The sequence below is a fragment of the Acanthochromis polyacanthus genome, chromosome 11 (assembly GCF_021347895.1).
Source record: "Acanthochromis polyacanthus isolate Apoly-LR-REF ecotype Palm Island chromosome 11, KAUST_Apoly_ChrSc, whole genome shotgun sequence".
In the NCBI taxonomy this organism is placed as follows: domain Eukaryota; kingdom Metazoa; phylum Chordata; class Actinopteri; family Pomacentridae; genus Acanthochromis; species Acanthochromis polyacanthus.
Genome location: NC_067123.1, coordinates 28,404,163 through 28,427,117, shown reverse-complemented (window position 1 = coordinate 28,427,117; position 22,955 = coordinate 28,404,163). Strand labels below are relative to the sequence as shown.

At 39.5% G+C, this 22,955-nt stretch overlaps 1 protein-coding gene across 1 annotated transcript; it reads left to right on the top strand.

The window, feature by feature from the left end:
- Positions 1-7: 7 nt before the first annotated feature.
- Positions 8-22,955, top strand: zgc:85777 (uncharacterized protein LOC405871 homolog). The gene is made up of 9 exons (XM_051955021.1): positions 8-241; positions 5,975-6,095; positions 13,183-13,312; positions 15,659-15,765; positions 15,969-16,136; positions 17,716-17,889; positions 18,396-18,557; positions 19,925-20,075; positions 22,054-22,955. The coding sequence occupies exons 1-9, from the start codon at positions 41-43 to the stop codon at positions 22,142-22,144; spliced, it is 1,305 nt and encodes a 434-aa protein (XP_051810981.1). The 5' UTR covers positions 8-40; the 3' UTR covers positions 22,145-22,955.

Here is a 22,955-nt window from a genome sequence, read left to right as displayed (position 1 = left end):
ACAACGGAGTGCGCATGCGCTACCAGCACTGTCAACAGAGATGGCGCTGCTTCAAGGAGCTCTGCGTTTAAACCTGTTAGCTAACAGGCGAAATTTCTTCAAATTAACGTCTTTTGTCGGTGTCCGGTCGTTGTCCGAAAATGTGTCATCTAAACCAGTCACGTCTAGTTCCCCAGAGGTCGCGGGCGATCACGTAATCTACACACAAGAGCACTTTGCATTAAAGGAGTCCCTCAGAAAGGTATGCTAACACTTGGCTGGGAAGTTTTGGGGTAACAACGAATACAAAGCTGATTTAGCTTTATTTAGGCGGCCACTGTTGGATATTTTATTAACCACGTATGTTCCTACAACACAGTAGTGTGACTATAAGGTCAGTATAACCCCATGAAGAAAAGTAGGGGCAGTAAAGTAAAGTGGGTGAGAGGTCACTATGCTAGCTCTCTCCTCCATTGAACTGTTCGTGTTTACTCTGTATCCCTTGCAAAAAACAAGGAGCTCACAGTCAAGCCAACATTTTCACGTTGCTATTCTAAAATATATCTACAAATAACTGTACAAACCTTCAGATTTCAGCTGCTCTAACGTTAGGTTATTGAAAGGAGGACGGCAGGACAGGTTTACAGCGCAGCAGCTGGTGTGTTTTCATGACCCACTCTACACTCCCACATCCCACTTTATTAATGTCAGCTGTATTCTGGATAACACACGCAGCATTTCTGCTCTAGCTCTTGGCTCATGCTTTTTTTTTTCTTTTTTTTTTTTGCATATGTCAATTTTTGATTTTAAACATCTGGTCCAATGTGCAAAGAATTATTCAGTGACTGACAGATCTGGATGCAAACAACATGTTTTGTGTGCAAAATGAGTAGAAACTGTGGTCAAGGTTGCAGAAATCATCTGAGGTAAACAGCAAGAGCACATTTAACAGATATTCTATAGATTAAGCAAGATGTACAGATAGAAAGCAAAGTATGTTTTGAGGACAGTAGGGACTCCTTTGTAAAGATTCTTACACTGACTCTAAAATAGGGCAAAACTGATGCAAAGCAAGTCATATTGTGATTATCTTTTACAAATATTGTGATATGATTTGAGATTGAGTGGTAATTTTTGCACTTCTTTTCCGGTAAACAATGATATTGTTATTTTTGGTGCAGTCTATACTAATGTGATTGGGAATATAATTTATAGACTGGGACATCTATGCAGCACCACAGTGCTTCATTTAGAACAGTATATTGTGACACATTTTACTTTTATACTTTATACTTTGATTAATTCTTCAGCCTGTAAACAGTCGGTTCATATTTAAACTTTTTCATTTGCATTTAAATAAAAATAGATGATCCATGTGTAAAAAAAAAAAAACAGTTTCTGATACCACTTGGGTTGCTTATTGGTGCTGTTTGTACGTCTTAAGTGCATAAATGTTGATGGTGGCTGGACTACTGAGTGGGCATTGGTACCCAGATCAACCCAATGTTCTTTAGCGTTAAAAGATACAATTTGTTTTGTATCAAACAGATGACTGGCTCTGAATCAAATGGTGCATCTCGCTCACCAAGAAGCCAAATATCTCAATTTGTACAATACAGAGCAGGTGTCCTTCCTGTGGCCATTAAGGTTCGTAGATTTCGAAACATTCGGTTGGAAAACTAATTGGCAGAACTATGTGATTTGGGAGAGACCAACAATTAGTTCAATTTTCTGCTGTAATGCTCATATTGTGAGCATTTGATAATAGTCAGTTTTCTATGAAATGGCTCCACTACCCCGAAATAATCTGGTGTATTTCTGATCTGAACGTGGAATAGTTGATTTATTTGAATGCGCTTTTGTTTCGAGGTTCATCTCATAGGTAAAGCATGCAAGAAGGATAGTTTAATTACTATTAACTGGGATTAATAGAAGTAAATGCTATTGTATACCTTTTGTTGAGCAAGGGTAGGTTTTAGAGGCACTTTAAAGACACATTAGATGAGGGTTATACAAGGAAAATCTAAAAGCCCTCCTCCTGCTCAGACTCATTCAAATGCTTCATTCAACTATTCAAGTCTTACTCCTTGTAGAGGAATATCAGCAATATATTTCCTCTTCCCCAACTTATTCAATATTTTTCTCAGGCTGCTGCTTCATTTTTCAGCTATAGTTAGTATTTACTGATGTGCAGAGCTTTTGTTCTTGAAGATCTAAATATGAACCACTACAAATTATGGGAACATAAAATCAAAGCAAGCATTACTAATCAGCCTGACTCATTTTGAATACAGTATATATTACTAGACAGACATTGTTGAGAGGCTGCAAAAATATCGACAAGAGGCTAATTTAAGGCAGGAAGCAAAGTTGTTGCGGTAAATGAAGGGAGGCCTGTTGTCTGACTAAACCTTCAGAGCATGCCAGGAGGTTGAAAATAAACCAGCTCTGGGAATTTTGGGAAGGATGAAAATGTGAAAAGGAAATGCAGAACAATAAGTTGGCAATGCAGGAAAGGGAACTTGAGCCAGGATGGTTTATTAAAAGAATTCACTGTAGGATAGTGTGTGTTTATAGATGATATACAAATGGGGTTATAGGAAATCCTTTAGTTACTGCCCAAGGTTAGACTCTCACAGCGCCAATGTTTCCACTACTAATTTTCTTCTAGTGAGTGGGCCTGTGTTGGATTGTTTTCATGTGCTCGTTTATAGACTGAAACAAGATTTCTCATGCCAAGAAATTAGTCAGAGAGTCTTCTACATGTACAAATTGTCGAAAAGGCCAAAGCTGGTGTGCTCAGAAGGTCAACTGCAGTCATTAATGAAGAGACACAAGACTTCCCTAATATTTTTAGGAAGTAGCCACTCATGTGCAGCTTCCCCTGGTTTCAGACTGGGATTCTGTGCAACACAACAAAGCCATTATGGAACAGACATGAGTTCAATATTACAGAACATTTTTATACTTCTGCCTTGATTACAAAACAAATAGTTGATTCTTCAGAAAGAGTTGACTCATAGAGGAAATATAGTATAGATATGAGTGCTGTTTAACTTTTCTTGTGCATTGTTGTAATTTGTATCTCTTCACTGGTCACAGGAAAAATTTGCAAATGACCTGTCGATGAAATAAATTGACCGTGATACACTGTTACCTGCTAGCAGCCTAAAACTCTGGTATTTGCAGCAAATAATTTGACATTTCCCATTGTGATGCTTTTCTGTTTTCATGAGAGAGGAGGTTCCACGTCCAGCTTGGGTTGGTGCTGCTGCTAACAGATGCCATCAAAGCTGCCAATGGACATGTCTGGTGTTGTAGAACGATTATTAGAACAAACATGCTGAAATATGCCAGTTCTGATACGTTGACACTGAAAGATCCCAGCGCTAAGCAGGAAAGTTGGAGGAACGTCCTGATCCAGACAAGTTAGTTTAATGTTTTTAGTTGATGTCCCACGCGGGTTGTTTAAAGTTTGCAGTCGAGTTTTTGTCTGCCCGTTTCAACAAAATGCAGACACACTGAGGATTTATTTGGTGTCATTTAGTTTGGTGTCAACTTTGAGTAAACATTCAATTCACGTAAATTTTGAATAAGTAAGGCAAAATCTCTCTAGACTGAAAGTTCTTGGGAAGGCTTGATAATGCAAGTTTTCAACCTTGTCTTTCAACAAGACAGTTCAGTCATGTGGAATTCTTCTGGTATGTAGCACAAAGAGAGCACAATAACCTTTGTGAGGATATGTGGGATTACTCCCTCATGACATTTATGTTTCCCTTTCCAGCAGCTAGTCGTCCCTCCCTTTCCCTCCTCAGGATTTGAACTTTAAACATGGCTGAGTTTAATTCAGGTTAAAGGGGACCACTACTGCTGTTTTTTCTTGCTTATTTTTGTGTTCATGCCTCTGTAAGTAAGCCTGATCTTTACAGGTTTAGCCGCAGGCTTTAACCCCATATTTGTGTGGAAAGTAGTGACTGTTCTGAATAAGTCAAGAGATGTTGTCCACGTTTTCTGTCTGTCTTGTATTCAGATGTTTCTCACCAAGTGTGTTTTTTTTGGCTCATTGAAGGGTCGGCTGGTTTGTGTTTGTCTGCTTTGGCAGGAGAAAAGTGAGCGTTCATCACTATTTGCAATCATGGAAAAAAAAACCTTTTGAATGCTTTTTCAGGATTTTGTTTTAAAGATTCAATCAAAGCACTGTGAAAGAATAATCAAATAGGTTTATTTTTCTTAGAATTCACATTTCTGTACATGACTCGGTTGAGTCTTTTATTGGCGAGGGCTTAAATTTTTTGGTTCCTATTTCTACCAAATACCTCGTTTGTTTCAATCATTACTTTTTCATTGGCTTTACCCGCCATTTAGGGCATATTATAGTGAGCAGAAAGACCCATTCAATGAGCAAATTGTCCTGGGTAGGTAGAAAATAAATTAAGAATGTTGTGAATCACACCAAAAGCAAGTGAAGATGCATTTATAAAGAAATAAACATACAACAAAAGTCACAGCACATCAGTTTTAATTTTCTGTATTTTTAATGGATTATCTTGCATGGCATCCCTTAATACCAATGCTATTTTGCAGAAACTGTTGTTGACATCCCGTTCATTAAATCTCTGCTGACAATGCCGACTGTGTAAAGCAGAATCTTTTTAAAATGTGACAGCAAATGACCACATGAACTGTAGCCCGCACTGTAGAGCTACAGCCTATTCTTTGTGAAGCAGCTCGAGTTGCCGCAAAAATAGCACCGAATGAGCATCTCAATAGATGGGTCATTCATAAGTGCTTTTCCAGCTGCGGAACACTTCCAGGTGCTTGAAATGAGTCACGGCACCAAGGTTCAATCATTCCAAAGTCTCTTCAAAAACCAGGTTGCAACACACTTACTGCAGACATTTTCATGACTCACAAATCCAGGCACCAGTGACATAAACCGACAGCGCACACTACTGCTTTACTTTAGGTCGGAGAGACAAAACAAAAGCTGCTCTCACTGTTGAAGAATATGATATAAAATTCAGTGACAGGATGGCCCTTGTAAATCATTTAGATCTGATACAGATTTGCCTGAAAGTTGGCTTTTAATGGTGTGTAATATTAAGCTGTCATTAAAATCAGACATCAGCCAGTTAACACCATTTACCTCTTACATAAGGGAAGTCGTTCCACAGCGGCACACTTTTTTTTGTTCCACTCTGAAAGCCTATAATATAGTCATCCTTCATTTTTAGGCAGCTCTATCTCAGGCTTTGTGGCTGAATAGATGGAGTGGCTGCTAACCCAGAAGGAATGTCATTAGTGTGGGTTTCAGCACTGAGCTTTAGTTTTGCATGCTGATCTGAATATTAGTTCAGAGGTTTTTTGTACCATGCCAAGACCGAAATGATGGGGGAAACACTGAGTCATTAAAATATTGGCATGCAAATGGTTGAATGAGAGATACTGAATGTCAACACAATGTCGGCTTCCAGCAGCGTCGGTGCAAAACTATCAGTCGGAGTCCTCAAAATCCCATATCTACTGATAACATATACATGTGGAAAACAGCATGCCATGCATGCTGTCACTGTTTTCATCATTTATCATGATTATAGACTCCCTGTGTGACACATTTTTCAGCCTGCTTTCTATTCATTGATATGTCATACCTTATGTGTCTCTCTGCTTGAAATGGATTGCATAGACTTTAGTATAGACACAGTACACAGCAGGACGCCTATGTATGTAGAAAAATCTTTTTTTCACTCAAAATGTATGTCTTTTGATGTTAGTTATGAGACAGGCGATAGCTGGACTACCATGTTGTAGCTAGGATCACTTCAAGACATAAAATATTGAGAAATCAATGCATGTTCATTTAGAAAAATGGAAACATGTACATAATAATGCCTAAAATGCACAAGCCAAAATGATAAAGATTTATTGCGTGCTGTACATTAAAAGTATGCAGTCAAATCCATCTTATCTCTTCACTGTTGTTTTTGTGGTCTAGCTTATCGACCAGGAGATCAACCCATATGTGGAGCAGTGGGAAGCAGAAGGGAAGTTTCCAGCCCACAAGGTCTTCAAGATCTTAGGAAGCGCCGGCTTTCTAGGAGTCAACCGACCAACTGGTGAGACGCTGACATTTTCTTATCTAAAAAACAACACAAATTTTCTTAAGCACAGTTTTGGGTTCATACGCTAGCTCTGCCGTTTACCTACCCTAACAGCAATCTGTAATATGTTTTCAAGTCATCTGTCATGGTTTTTGGAGTTTGACACTAAATTGCACATATAAATAAAAGCTGGTGTGTTTGTCTGACCACCTGTATCCCTGTTAGATCTGTTGTAGAATAGAAGTGCATTCTGGGATAGCTTCCAACACCTGTGACGCTGGGGAAACATTTGCGTTTGTGTTTTTATATTTAAAATCAGAGACAAAGTGATGAGTCGAGCGAGTTACATGTATTATCTGAAAGAAAAACGATAGAGAAGTGTTTTGTTTTACTGAAAGACCAAGAAGCTTTTGTTTTGGAGGAAGCTTGTCTTTGAAAACCTCTAAGAGAGAGCCTGAGGGGGAATAGTAACGATCATCACATGAAGGTCCCAAACATAGTGTACCTTTGTTGCTGGTGGAAACAAAAGGCTTTTAGATGGCTGTGTCTTACAGACACCTTTAGTTTTAACAAATTAAGAGGTAAAATTGAGTGACGTGTCTAGACATCCTTGTTTAGTACATGTCTGTGAACAAACTGCTGAAAACCTACATGCTTTCCCCTTTTTCACCGGTACTTCTTTTGACTTTGATGCTTTAAATGGCAAGTTAAGAACTCTGCAAAACATTAGAAGGCTTTAGATGTTGGACTGGTCTTTGCAGAAAATGCATTAATTATGTGAATGACTCAGGAAGTATAGGAGAGCATGTCCTGGCACAGACTTAAGTCCATTTGTATTCTTGTAAATTCCAGTCGGTAATCCATACAAACATGAAGCCTGATTAATCATCCAAGCCTCAGTCCACATGATATATGCTGTGGGGACGTGCTGTTTTTGTTGCCACTGCAAAAACTCCCATGATAAATCTGTAACATATCCGAGAGCTGAAATCCCTTGGTACAACATAAATATTGCTTTTAAGGACGTATTTTTTTTAACCTAAGAAGGCTGTCATGAAAAACAGACAAACCCAGAATTATAATTTTGGTCGAGGATAGCATTTCCTGAAATTTCAGAAAAGGTACATCAAAATGTATCCCACAACACACTATAAACTGACAAATTACTCGCTGTGTGCCCATTTTGACCATTTCTGCTTCAAGACAAATTTCGCACATCTTTTTTCACAGCTGAGTTAATGTTCCATTTGTTTGCTCTCTTTTTGACAGCCATACATTAGAGTCAGTCTGGTTTACAAATGCTCCCGCTGTGATGATGGGTGTTGGTGTCATAGCACCATCCCCACCATCCCACCACAGCTGTCTGCTACAGCCTATATCCCATTTCCAGATGTGTATCCAGCTGGGTTATTGCTCAGACAGAGGAGGGAGTGGGACAAGTACAGTACAGGACCACAAAAATTTTGTGGTTGCGATGTGTAATCCATTCTGAATACGTGAAGAAATGTGAGGGGAAGTGTTTGACAATCAACACCAGCAGCGCAGCATAATGCTCCACTCTTTATTCAGTTATTCACATTATGGTAGATTAGATTTCTTAATGAATTTCCCACTACTCATCTCTGTCTGTGGGTAAAACATCTGCAGTTCATGTTGTGACATTTGATGCGGAAAAGAACAAATATGTGAATAACATGACGAGCAGTGAGTCCTGTAAGGAAGATTCCCCCACAAGTCTGTAGGTCAGGCAAGAGGGAGGGCGAGGGAATTAAAATGTGCTGAGTGCACAAGCATTAAGCATTAGTTGACGGGATTAGAGAAGAGGATCGACCCAGTGGAAGGCTGGGTGAAGACACGCTGTATGATCAGCTGGTAGATTACCCACTATCATGTACAGCACAACACATGATTAAGAGATAACATTTACAGACATGACCATAGTGGTTCTATTGTACTGTATAAATCAAACTCAGCTGGGGTCAGGGCATATAATTTAGGCAGATATTGTTTACTTGCAGTAAGGTATTTAATTTTGAATACCTGCATAAAATCTAAACGCCCCTTCTGAAACATTTTTGACATTAAACTTTTAGATTTGCTAAAGTTAATGTCTAAAAATTGCACTGCGTGTTCATGTTTAAGCATGAGAGACAATTCTCATTACCCCTAGTGTGAAGTCAGGCTTTTGGTTTGATGATAATTGGAAGGACCGACGTTGCCATGGCACTATAAGTTAAAAAAATATATATACATGGCTACACGATGTTTGCTTTTGCTGCAGTGCCGACTAATGAAGCAGACTCTCAGAAGAATTCCACATTGGGTTAATTGATTCAGAGGCTCGGATTACGGGAATGAGAACAGGGATTTAGGAGTCTGTTTTAATGGAGAAATGCGTTATCAGATGGAATGAGAGAAGTGGTTGTCTGTGATCAGAAAACAACTCGAGCCAAACGCAATACAAAAGCAATTAAAACCATATCTTTGTTGAAAAGTAAAACTTCAGAAAATGTGCTGAGAGTTTGTAACTTATTCACAGTGCTAATGTAATTATATTATTAATTGTATAAATATGTTAATTTCAATTTGAGGAATTATCCACAGTGAAATGCTGCATTAAGAAGAAGGGACAATCTCTCTTTCTGTAGTAATTATATACTTACAATTTATAGAAATTTGCATTTTCATGAAAATGATCAATTTGAAATGCTTAAAATAAAGCCAAATGACTTGTAAATACAGTATCTTGATGATTTATTGTGGTGTCATTTTCTGTACTAGTTTTCTGCGAGTGTGGCACTGTTGACATTTAAATTCTATCAGCCCGTTTAGCATGTTAAGCATACATGAAGTAAATCTAATAGTGAGCCCAAAATAGGAATGCAGGCAGATGATTTAGGCCTGTTGCTAGGCATTTACTCTAATCACTTAGCGCTCCTTTGCAGGCAGTAATGACTCCATCTGTGAAAACAGTGAAACAGAACCCTTGTGTGGACTAAATGCATCTTGAACTTACAAATTGCCCCATGTTTGAAACTGCAACAAATTTAATGTGTCTGTTTACAACTTTTTGAGCTGTTCAGTCTGTCCTCTTATGTAGTCCATAAACAAAACTCAACACTTACTTTCCACTCTTTTCCATACACAAGGAAAGACATTATTGCCACTGAAAACATGAGAACAGGAAGTTTTTCCAAGGCAGTCATGTTGAGGGGGAAGACGAGGATGACCCTTGGCTCCCAGCCTGATTTCCTCTGCTCTGACCTAGGCTGGTATCTGTAGATCACACCATGGTAACGGCCTTGTGTCCTGCCAGACACATAGAACCTGGCATCCTGCATATTTTTCCCTTTAACTAAGTGCTTTTGAAACTTGCATTTCAATGAATAACCTCCCAGTAAGACTCGCGTGTCCAGGCTTTTTACATAACCACAATGTTTATTTCAGTAGTACGATTACAAATGCTTTACAAAGTCTCGTTTTTCTATTCAGAAACATTGCTAATACAGGTTTTATGACATCACACTGTTATGATGATGCATGCATTTATGATCTTGTTATGTTTCTGAATCACTTTAAAATGAATTCAGCTATTTAAAAGCAAAATTATGTGCACACACCATTCTATAATGACAAAGCAAGAAAGGCGTTTTGGAGTATATTTATTCACAATAAAAGACTATAGTATTTAGTTCATGAATGTATTGTTCAGACACTTACTGCTACAGTGAAGCAATTTGAAGCAGAATGTTAACCTCAGCTCGTCTTGGGAGTGGACCTGCAAGCTTGAAACATTGCTTTCGTTTCACTCTTTCTTTTTGACAGCGTTGTTCAAGCTCAACTACAATCATTTTCAGTTCTCTCCAGAATTGCACTTTTGGGACTTTCACAGTTTCCCCAAAGCCACTCCTGTTTTGTCTTGGTGGTGTGCTTCGAGTTGGAATGTGACCCTCAGTTCAGTCTGAGATCCCGATCACTGGAACGGGGTTTTACTCAGGACTTCTCTATAGTTTTCTTCATCCATCTTTCCCTCTGCCCCCAAAGAGTGTCCCACTCCCTGTTACAGAAAAACATGCCCACATTGTTGTCATTTGAGAACAGTGGAGGCCCCTGAGCTCTTCTGCACTTGAAATGTTGCAGAAATATTCTTATATCCTTCTCCAGATCTTGACCCAGTTATGTCTTTTAGACCCACAGACAATTCTCTCAACCCTTTGACTTGATTTTCACTCTGACATGCACCACCAACTGTGAGCCCTTATATAGACAGATGTGTGCCTTTCCTAATTATGTCCAGTGAGTTTAAATAGACGCAGTTGGACTCCAATCAAGCAGCAGACGGATCTCGAGTACCATTGACAGAAGTATGATTAACCAGAGCGCAATCGTGAATGAGTGTCTGAATACACTTATGCATATGAGATATTTCAGAGCACTCCAAAACCCTTTTTTTTTTTTTTTTTTTGTTGCTTTGTCTTTTTGGACAAAAATAAATACCGGGCTTTGCAAAAGTTCTGTTACACTCGGTTTCATGATCTTTAGAGACGTTTACATGTCGGAGTGAAAAATTCCATTAAATAAACTGAAAGTTCTACCTTATAGGCAGGTGTCCTTAATACAAATTTTTTTTCTCCAGTGAAGTTGTATCAAGATGGAAGTCAAAAGAGTTGAGATATCTGCTCTCCTTTGTGCTGAACATCAGCCGGATGACCGTCCACAGAGTCGCAGAGAAGCTAAAGAATGGTGAAGATCTTTCAGGTCTTCACCATTCTTGAAAGATCACTGAAAGATCTTCACCATTCTTGAGCCTCTCCGCGACTCTGTCGACGGTCATCCGGCTGATGTTCAGCTGCTTGGCTCTGTCAGACTTGTTGTGGCCAGCATGAAGGAGAGCAGATATCTCAACTCTTTTGACTTCCATCTTGATACAACTTCACCGGAGAAAAAAATTGTATTAAGGACACCTGCCTATAAGGTAGAACTTTCAGTTTATTTAATGGAATTTTTCACTCCGACATGTAAACGTCTCTAAAGATCACGAAACCGTGTAACAGAACTTTTGCAAAGCCCGGTACATTTGACACAAAAACAAAATGAAACAAATTTAAAAGGATCATAAAACTTTCTACATGCACTATATGCCCATTGTAGTAGTTGTTACACAATAATCATGAAGAAACACTTATGACAGTAATTCATTTTTCCAATGTGGCCCCGCTCTGGCAGAAAACTGATCCATTTCATTGTTAGGTTCCATATTGGTGTGCATATTCAGAATAGAAAGAGAAGAGACTATCACAGAAAACTGCAGTATGTTCCTTGCATCATCACTGCTGATTGCTGCTTGTCCTGCACCTTTAAATTCTCCTTCACTTTTGCTTCATATGGAGCTGCACCTGATGAGAACCTATGGTGAGGAACAGCTGCTGCTCTACAGAAACATATGTGTATAGGCCTGACATTTGTGACTGAATTCTGTTTGTATTCCTTCTGCTTGCTTGTTCAACCAGGCAGCCTGCTGTTTTGTTTTAAATGGGATAAACCTTGGTGCTTCCCTTCGTTCACATTATCCGCCGTGGGGTTTCCAGTGCTCAGAGACTTATCACCGCACAGCTGCACCTGTTTCCTCTCTTTTTTGGCTTCCCACTCCCTTGTTTGCCTGTCCCACTATTCCTCCTTTTTTTCTCTGTCGCATTTTATATTGCACACTTTCTTTTATTCCCAGCCTGTCTTTGACAGTCTGCCAGGCTGTGCTTTCCATCCTATGATAACTAGTCTGACAGGTGATATTAAACTACTTTGCCAGAGTTGCAGGCCTCCACATGGTAGATTCACTCCTAATTATTCATTGTCAGTCAGCGCAAGTATTCATCATTTAGTGGCTGACATTTTGTATTTAGTCAAGGGAAAACTGAGCACAAAACATTCACAAATGCTCAGGCTTGTTACTTTTGAATGCCTGCACATTATCATCAACGTATTTGTCCTCAATGAATAACTGTCAGGATAGATTTGCTCGACTTGTATGAGATGATGATCAGTTTTTTTTGTGCTGCAGAATGACTGTTCATATTGTTTTTTTTCAAAGAGTTTAGATGTGTCTGTTTACCAAACCAACTTGAGAGAAATGCAGTGTTAAAGCAGGGACATATTCTTGCTAATTCCTTGAGTAGCAGACAGAAAAGTGTCCTTTTGCATTAAGTATATTGGCATTAAAAGCAGGCTACTGCTTTCACAATGAGTGCTGCAACTGATGATGAAAGGCAAAAGAAAGGAAAGGTAAAGAGGTGGGTCTTTATGAGGAAGACGAACAGAAAGTGGTGTTTTCAACATAGTTTACAAAGCGCTATTCAGATCCATTAAGGACCTAAGGTCTTTGCAAATGTCTCCTGTGCCAGAATAGTGGAAATAGACATCAATTTTTTGACTTTTTTTCCCCAGTGGGTTGCTGAAGAGATCAAGGTTTGATATACTCAGTAGAACAGATGAGATGACACTGAGATGACAGTGACCCTTATCTCCAGTGTGCTGCTGATCTCCCTGCAGTGCTTTTTACACATAATTACAGATAGCGCAGTTAATGATAACATCCTATAATTAATTCGAGTGCATGCTCCAGTGCCAACGGATCAGTTCAGAATATTATGTATGTATACCAGTCTGCATTGTGTCCGAGTGTGTGTGTGTGTGTGTGTGTGTGTGTGTGTGTGTGTGTGTGTGTGTGTGTGTGTGTGTGTGTGTGTGTGTGTGTGTGTGTGTGTGTGTGTGTGTGTGTGTGCAGAAATCTGTTAGGTGATGATTTTATCGCACAGATTGCAGGAAAGATGTATTTGAGACAGGGAAGGTGCTTGCAAGGCTGCTTGAAGGTGACTAATGCAGTGATGGGGTATATTTATTCAAAAAGACTTGCGCTGGTAAGCCATTCTTTCTTTGTCTATGGACATAGCTGTAAAGCTGCACATATATTTGCAAATTTACACAAATACGGACCAACGAAAAATACACAATAATATTAATACACAAGAATCCACACAATGTACGATGAACTGTCACATTTAACTGTCAGAACTACATTAAGGAGATTGTTTTTTGTCTTGTGCAGAGTATGGAGGCTTGGGACTTGACTTCAGCTACAGTGTAGCAGTGGCAGAGGAGCTGGGTCACATCCGCTGTGGAGGCATCCCCATGGCCATCGGCGTACAGACTGACATGGCTACTCCTGCACTGGCCAGGTACAACCCTAGAAACCCAGTACCACATATTCTGAATCCAAGTATTGCTATAGAGTCATGTGACTGAACAATTTGGGAGGCTACCATGTCTATATGTAAATCCTCAACTTGCCTGTATACCTTTCAAGTGATGCTTCTGCTAATTAAAAGCACACACTCAAGCAACGATGCTGCTCTGTTTTTTCCTTTTTACACCATCACTAAAGCCACTTGTCAGGGTACATTTTCAAGCACTCATTTTACATCTGTGTTTTGTTTTCAGATACAGCTGTCACCTTGATTAGCATGTAGATTATTAATGTGGCATTTGATGTATGAGTTTTTAAAAACGAGTTGTGTCCAGCTGTGGCAGCCTTCATTTCAGACGTTTTCTTCATCATTGGATATGGCCTCTCTGGGATGTCTGTCCCCTTTTATCACTCATCTTTTCTGAAATTGTGTTTATTTTAATGTATTTTTGTTGGTCCAGACCTCCAGACTGTGACCATTTTGGTGGTAGGTGTTTCTGGGCAATCCACTGAGGTACATAAAATCCCTTTTTTTAGCCTGAAAACCTCACTTACTCTTGACAAACTATCTAATTTTGGTCAGACATCTGTCTGAGATGATACACTGCAGTAACAGACTGGGGGCTACAGGCTTCTCTGCACAGCCGCTTGGTAGAGTCCACTGATGCAATGCATGTGAGGCATTAAGGGGACATCTGTAAATAGCAGCTTCAGAAAACAACCTGGGTTACTCTCTCCCTCTCTAAACTGCATAAGTCTCGGCATGCACATCAGTCATGCTGTGGCACCCACCACCACCAGTAAATGCTTTCTTTAAATGGAGTACTGAAACATGATGAAACGGCCGACATTATGCACTGCAGTTGTTGCAGAGAGTGCAGCCAAAGTATGGCTGGGAACAGTGCTTGGTGAATCAACATTCTGAATGGAAATGTTTAAAACAGAAACTGGTCCTGTGCCATGATAGGTGTGGTGCTGTTTACTGCCATTTGCGTAGTGTGTTAAACAATTACAGATGTGTATAGGAGCTGAAAAAAATGTAAGAGTCAAAATGTAGTATGTATTAAAAATTTTGCATCTAAATTACACCTAAATGAAAAAGTTCTGTACAACAAATGTAACAAGTTAGTCAGAATCATTGAGGTTGATCAGTGACTGTACTTAAACTGCCTTGTGCGACGTACAGTGAGTTGTAGTAAGACTTCTATTTCATTTAATGAATTGTGAAAACATGCTACATGCTAACTAATGTAATAAATGTACTGTTTGTACTGGCCAACGGTACAGTTCTGGTGCACACTTCTGAGACGGATACCTGAAATGTCACTTTGGAAAAGCTGTGATAAATGCAGAGGGTTTTGCAGTGACTCACTGAACTGTTTAAGAGACTCTGCAGCACCGTTTGCTCAGCTGTGATGTGACTGCTAACACAGTGGCTGCAGAGTATTATTAAACAGTTTACACAGGTAAGCGCTTGTATACAAACCGAGGATATTATCAGTCGTCTTCTCACTAGTGCGACTTCCAGCGAAAAATCTTTGAGTAAATGTGTACTTTACCACACACAATGCTAAGATCTGATAAGACCAAAAACATCTGATCCTAAGAAGCTAGCCTCTCACACTGTGCACATATTTTCCATATGTGCATGTGATCATAAAGCCAAACTGTCTCTTCTTTTAGACGATCTGCCTGCAAACTAGAAGTACGTGTTTTGGTCCCAACTGTGTGCAGTAAAAGTTTATATGAGATCTTTCGTCATCCAGGCTTTCCATACATGCAACATGTATATCTGTTGTTTTATTATGTTTTTACTTAAAAATACAGCCTGTTGTAAAGTCAGTGATCAAAGTTATAAACCCCAAAGCGTATGTGAATTCATGTATTTGGCAATAGTTTGTCTCACCCGTGTGGGGCTTTGGCTTGTTGTGTGGTATCCTCCTGCAAGGAAACAGCTGCTTGTGACACGAGACAGAATTCAGTGAAATAGACAGCTGGATTCTCATGAGCTTAATTAGGTGATCTACAATCGCCTGCAACAAGGTTTAAGTACTAAAAGAGCTGCAGAAAAAGGCGGAGTGGTACTGTGGGGGCTCCCTCCTTCGTCCCACTGGAACTGTAATTGCCTTAAACATGGCAGGTTGTTTTAAAGCTCACGATCGACCGTTTTGTCTGTCCACAGTTACACAGCACAGTTAAAGAGTTTGACACAACTTTTATTAAACAGCTGCCTACCTAATATGTCCACATTAAATGGAAAATAGGGGCATTGTTCTTGATGTTAGGGAGACAAACTATTTAGTCCGTGCATTGCTGTATGTGTGTTGTGTTTTTGCAGGTTCGGCACAGCTGAGCTCAACAAAGAGTTCCTCCTTCCGACCATTATGGGGGACAAAGTGGCCTGCCTTGGAGTTAGTGAACCTGGAGCTGGCTCTGATGTCTCAAGTATGTCTTTTCCTCCACCAATTTCTAATAATTTATTATCCTATAATTTCCTCTTTTACTCTACGTCACTTTCAGAACGAGGCTATAAACCGTTTTTGCCTTCCTTTTCTGGATCATGCTGTGTTCCATTAGTGTTGGGTTTTCGTTTTAGCCTCTGTCCTCGCTCTCACCTCTTTCTGCACGTTCCACCACACACGATTTAGGTATCAAGACCAAGGCTGTAAGGAAGGGGGATGAATATGTGATAAATGGTGGAAAGCTGTGGATTACCAACGGTGCCCAGGCTGATTGGATGTGTCTTCTTGCCAACACCAGTGACGGGCCTCCTCACAGGAACAAATCTCTCATCTGTTTGCCCATGAACCTGCCAGGTAGGATCAATCAGTTTGTTGTAGATCAATCAATCAATCAATCAAAGTTTATTTCTATAGCCCTTTACAAAAGCCCAAAGGGGGACCAAAGTGCTTCACAGTGAAAAACAAGAGAATACCTTAACCCTTTACGCTTCAGTGCGTCGTAGGTGTACCGCCGGCGGTACACTTACTAATTTGCATAGGAATTTCAAGAATGTCCGACGACTGCAAACCTGATTATACAAACACTATACGCCGATGGAAAGCTTAGATTCTCATGAATCCGCCGGTATAAACCACTTTCAGATGTGATTACCACAGCGAGTGAGAAAAACACATTTGTCCGACAAAAACGAATATTCATCCATCCGTTCTCTGTACACGGCTTCAACGCACACAGCGCGACTCACATTTCCGGGTTCATTATTACACACAGAAAAAAGATTCCACAAAAAACGGCCATAATCCAACCTTTTACATCCAGACAACACATGCCAGTAAACTATTTTGTCCAAAACATGTCCTGAAGTCGGTATAAAATCCACGAATCGGTCGTTTTCAAGGAAATGCACCTCGCGATGTGCGTCCAATATTCCCTGTATTTTTCGTAATTTTTTTATTTAAAAATAGAATATTAGCGGTTTTTTGTACTGAAAACGGCTGGAATTGACTGAAGCTTAAAGGGTTAAAAACAATGCAGTAACTTAAAACAGGACAAACAATCGCACTCACAGCTACGGGCAAATTTAGAATAATCGGTTAATCCTCGTGTTGTCCTGTTGTTTGAAAGTGTGGGGAAAAATTATATTTTAACAGTGAAACTTCTGATGTCAACATTTTCAACATTTTTGGGAAAACTTTGAACATTTTGTGGAAAAAAAAGAAATGTTAGAAATGTTTCTTAAGAACATTCACCAAAAAATCAACCAAAATCCAGCAAAACTTGCTGGATTTTTGGTGAATGTTCTTAAAGAAAATATCATTAGTTTTACTGATATATATATATATATATATATATATATATATATATATATGTGTGTGTGTGTGTGTGTGTGTGTGTGTGTGTGTGTGTGTGTGTGTGTGTGTGTGTGTGTGTAGTCATTTTAGATATTTTTAGGATTTTTTTTGGAAGATTATTACTCATTTTTTGAAAATACTTACAAGAATTTTCTTGCCACATTTTTTCTGTGCCCGTAAATGAGAGCAACAGGAGGGTCAACCTCAGCATGCTTTTTGGCTGTGGGAGGAAACCCACGCATGCACAGGGAGAACATGCAAACTCCATGCAGAAAGATCCTGGGAAGGCCGGGACATGAACCAGGGATCTTCTAGCTGCAAGGCAAAAGTACTAACCACCACCCCACTGTGCAGCCCATAAAAAATACAATAAAACAACAAAATAAACAGCACTAAAATGTAGCATCTAAAAGACATAAAAGAAAAAAAATGTCACCATGCCACTAGATATTAAAATCCATTTTAAACAGGAAGATGCACAAGGTTATTTATTGTAGTAAATGCATGTAATTTGTGATTCATGTACAACAAGGTTCTGCATGTTTTCAGGTTGTTCTGTGTCCTGTCTTTCCCACCATAGGAGTACACGTTGCCCGAAAGATTGATAAAATCGGCATGTGGTCATCGGACACAGCTGAAGTGTTTTTCGATGACGTCCGTGTTCCCTGTAAGAACATCATTGGCGAGGAGGGAATGGGCTTCACCTATCAGATGCTTCAGTTCCAGGAAGAGCGGCTCTTTGCAGTGGCCAGTGGTGAGTTAATATGGTTAATCTCTCTATTTCCCTCTGCAAATATTGCACCATCAGATATCATCTCTGTATGTTTTCTTTATTTTCTAATCACTGTTTTTCCACCACATCACAACTGCCTCCTGCATGTTTTTACTGGGAAATACTGTATTAATATTATTGCTGTTTCTGTTTTAATTTTCAAAAAACAGGGAGTTGAGGTCATGTAGTTCAAGCATTTAATCTTTTGTAAAGTAGCTGTTTACATTTGAGTTTTAGCAAGAAGCGTGAGTCAGTGTTTTCTTGGACAGAACATTTTGGGGGAGCCGATTAAGAAATGAAGTGGAGCTAGACACTTTTACGGAATATGACGCTTTTATTTCAATCTGTCTTCTCCACTTAGTGACATTTTTCACAATCCAGGCCAGAGTTGTTGCAGCACAGGCAGATTCATATGTAATGCTGCTGATCAATGAGGGTGTTCGAAGCAACCCTGTATGACGTCTCTGTCTCAATTGTACCACCTGCAGTTTTGCCCACAATGGACACCATCATTCAGGAAACCATTCAGTACACACGGCAGAGGAAGATCTTCAATCAGCCTGTCCTTTATCACCAGGCAGTTCACTTCAGGTTGGCTGAGCTGCAGACCGAGGTCGAGCTGCTCCGCTCCCTCCTCTACCAAGCCACAGGTAGGGTCATAAGACAGAGAGGCAATAATGTCGACTTGGTAGTGGAGGCTGCATCTGAATGAGTCTGGTTCAGAGCATTGAGACACACAGAATTCACACACTGGAAACAAAACAGCTGTTAGTATGTGTGTTGTCACCAATGGGAAAACCTTGAGCTAGCGCTATTATACTAACATTTCATTAATATGTAATTTGAGCATTTAACATTTAACATTAACGGCTGTGCAAAGGTACTTTAGATGTTTAGATTCTTCAAAACTGTCAGATTGGTCCCAGATTCATTCTGAAGAGTTAGATGTTCACTCCAAACATGTGATCAAGTACGCTTATGTTGTTTTAAAGGCAAAAATATTGATTTGCACTTTGAATGAAGTTACTTGATAAATAAAACCAATCCATGGTGTCCTCACTTTACCTTTAGTACCCCAACCTCTGTGCTTTTGTAGCATCTGTCCTTCTAGAGTTGTGTGCTTTTTTTTTATGTCAGTAAGTCATGTTTTACCCTGATCTAAGTTTAGATCCAATGTTAGATTTGCTTGTGAGTTATTTTGGGAAAATCATACCAGAATTTGTGCGTGCAGTTGTCGTCATGGTGCTCAAAACCAAAGATAAGGCCACCATTGACTCAGTTCTGCAAGAATGATGTGAATGCCAAACTAGCCTTGAGTGGCTAATTTGTCCACGTATAAAGGAGTGGGTTGGTTTGAAAGAAAGAGGGCATGGAGCTGAACGGAGGCCAATGTGGTAGTTTGGTGTTAATATTACTGACAAATGGGACATGACCAGCTTTTCCAAAATACAAATTCAAGTTCTTTATACTGCACAGTTGTTTATGACCTGAATATGTGGCTGCATCTGTCAGGCAGGTTGTCAAGGTCTTATGATTCTCTTGTTCCTTTTATAACCACTTCACTGGCTAGCAGCTTTCAACGAATCCATCTTGCTGGCAAGTCCAGTTTGCTTGCCCAGAAATCAAAGCTTTTGCATCTGTTTGGCACAGGTAGATACGCACACACACAGCCACACAAACCAACTTCTTCACACACTGACAGGAAAAATCATGTGGCTCATACAGGTTCCTCTAGAGGGTACCTACAATGGCGGCATTGATCAGTAGCCCTTGGAAAAGGCTTGAAAGAGGAAAACAGTGAGTCATAGCCAGCTGCTGGTGACACTGAAACTGAAGCACATCTGTTTATTGTCTCCGTTATCCTCTTTACATTGTGTCCAGGTGAACATTTCTGACAGTTTTTGTTGATTGTGTCTATTACTGAATTTCCCTTCGGGGATGAATAAAGGTATTCTATTCTATTCTGTTCTATTCTATCTCTCTCCCCCCCCCCCCCCCCCTCCCCCCCCCCCTCCAGCATTGTACATTAAAGGCAATGATGTCACCAAACTGGCATCTATGGGCAAACTGAAGGTGGGGCGGCTGGCCAGAGAACTCAGCGACGGCTGTCTCCAGTACTGGGGAGGAATGGGCTTCACTAGGGACGTGCTGGTCAGCAGATTTTACAGGTAAGACTGAAATAAACAAAGAGGTCAGATGTAGATTATTTGTTGAGCACTTCTAATATGACCCTAATTAAAATATCTGAATATCTAAAGGGGTAAGATTAGACAAAATTTAAAAATGTGACCTAAACCAGACAGCCACAAGTTACCTGTAAATGAATAAAGTGCTGTATGTTTTGTACTGAGGATAGGTTCCAGCTCCCCCACAGCCCTAATGAAGAATAAGCAAGGTAGTCGCTAGAGGTACGGACCCGTACCCGTAGCCTGTGGCCTACGGATACGGCACTTTCCATTTGCCAATCAGATACGCAAGATCTGGTCACGTGACTCCTGGTAGATGCTAGAGGTACGGACCTGTAGCATCGGTACTACAGGTACGGACCCTAACACTAACCCTAACCCTAACCTTTACTTACCTTTCAAAAGTTTGCAGTGGTTAGCAGCTTCTTGACTCGCGAGACTCGCGTACAGGTCCGTATCTGTCTGGCAAATGGAAAGTGCCGTATCCGTAGGCCACAGGCTACGGGTACGGGTCCGTATCTGTAGACACTACCAATAAGGGTAAGCAATGTTTAGATCAAGGGTGTCAAACATGCGGCCCGCTATAGAGAAGACATTAACTGCAGGATGTAAACTTGTAAAACTTTAAATTTTAAATAATTTCTAGACCATGACAAGTTGTTTTGATTGGATTGCTCATTGTTCTTGTCATTTTGTGTCTCATTTTTGTCATGTTTTGTCTGATTTTTGTTGTTTTTTTATCTTTTTTATGTTTTTTATCTTATTTTTGTCATTTTGTGTTTTGCTTTAATCATTGTTTTGTGTAGCATTTTTTTGTTGTGTTTTTTTGTCTCGCTTGTGTCATTTGTACATTTTTTTGGCGCTTTTAACTTTTTTGTCTAATTTTTTAGTCTCTTTGTTTCGTGTTGTCTGTCTCATTTTGATTGTTTTCTTTCTCGCTTTCGTCGTTTTGTATCTCATTTTTGTAATATGTTGTCTTGTTTTTTTGTCTTATTTTAATCTGACTTTTGTCATTTTGATCGTAAAGCAAAACATATATTGTTCAATTCCAGATACCTGTGACTAAATGTTTTGTGCCTTTGTAGAAAGACTGTGGTGTGTAAGTTTTAATGTGCAAATGATAAACTCGGACATACTATTGTTGAAATGTAATTGAATTTTTCTTCAGAAATTTCAGGTTGTTCATGATGTTTTGTGAAAAGATAATTCCTTAAATGTGAACACTTTCAGAATCTACTTTTTTGGTGCTAAAACAAAGGGAAAAGTTTGGAGTTGTGGTTATTTGTAGGTTCCTGTGCTGTGACTTTTCTGTTCCGGCCCACTGGAGATCAAATTGGGCTGAACGTGGCCACCCAACAAAAATGAGTTTGACACCCTGAGTCTAGATATTGGGTGGATATTTTGTACTTTGCGATTGTCTATGTGTACAATTAAACTGTAATGCTCCAAGATTTTTAGTTTTGTCCCAATAAACTTCAATTAATCTCCCCCAGAAAAGAAATTAAACCATATCTGACCACAGACTCTTCACATACAAGCACCGTTCACTAACTCACCAACTGTTATTAGTCTGGCTGCTAAATATGCACCTTTAAGGCTGTGTAATGTTTTTATAGTGACAACAACCTCACCAGCTGCAGGAGTTTGATAAGGCTGTCATGTGTTTTACGCTGTTAAAACTGATTTCTTTATAACATCATCACAATTGGACTGATTAAAGGCTTCAGTCTAATAGTTATTCTTAAAAACATTGAATCACATGCAGTCTGAGTAATGACTCGGTACATTGTGTTATTTTACACTGTGCTGACATCTAGTGATGGGGCAAATAATGCAATTGTGTTATTTGCCCTGCGGTGACGGGCATAGCTCGAAACATTATAGTAATAATTAGATGCAGCACGCACATCATATGCTTGTGACAGAAATAAAAACAATTTGATATCTGTCTTCTCTGCAGGGATTCCAGGTTAATTTCAATTGGTGGAGGGGCTGATGAGGTCATGCTGGGGATCATCTGCAAGTACATGGATACGCTTCCCAGGAAGTAATATGCTTGTTTGAGATCATGTGTGCCTCGACAGGAAAACGGATGAGAGCAGGAGGCTGTAGCATTGAGTGGAGTTGAAGGTAGGCAGTTAGGACAGACAGTCTCCAATAGCTTTCAATCTCTAGAGAGACTTACGGTAACACAACTTATCATGATTTAATGAAGTGCTATCAGACACATCAGTTTTTAAATCAATCAGCTGATTAATTAGCAGACATTTTTGTGTTGTTCAGTCCTTTAAGAATGAAATCAGTTCTGCAGTCGACTACAGTTATGACATATTGTATGCAGTTTATCTGTAATATGAATGTGTTCGACTATGCTGTCCAGATTAACCTTTGAAATCGGATGACAAAAGTCTAAATCTCGAATTCAACTAAAGCGAAAAGAAGCTGTGCAGTTGCTGGAGAGCATCTGCAGCTACGTTGATCTCACAATGTTAACGTTGCCTTAAATCAGATCAATTTGGACAGCAGTGATTAGTTTTACAAAGGTCTGCCTCATTTTCAGGAAACAGTGTCATCAGTTGTAACTCCAGGCACTTAAGTGCAGTTCTGTTTAAATGTTTTGTCCTCTTCATCACCGATTGTTTCAACATTGTCGTATAAGCTCGAGCAGACAGAATGAAGCTTGTTTGTTTTCTTTGCCTGTCTTTACAAATAGGAATGACCATTGCACAATTTTGGTGTACTATACCTTAATGGGTTCTTTTAAATAGCAGTCATGCTTTAAAAGCTTGCCATATTTTTTCAGAATAAAAAGTAATGTATAAAAATGTTTGTTGTGTAAAATAAATATCCAGCAGATTCTCA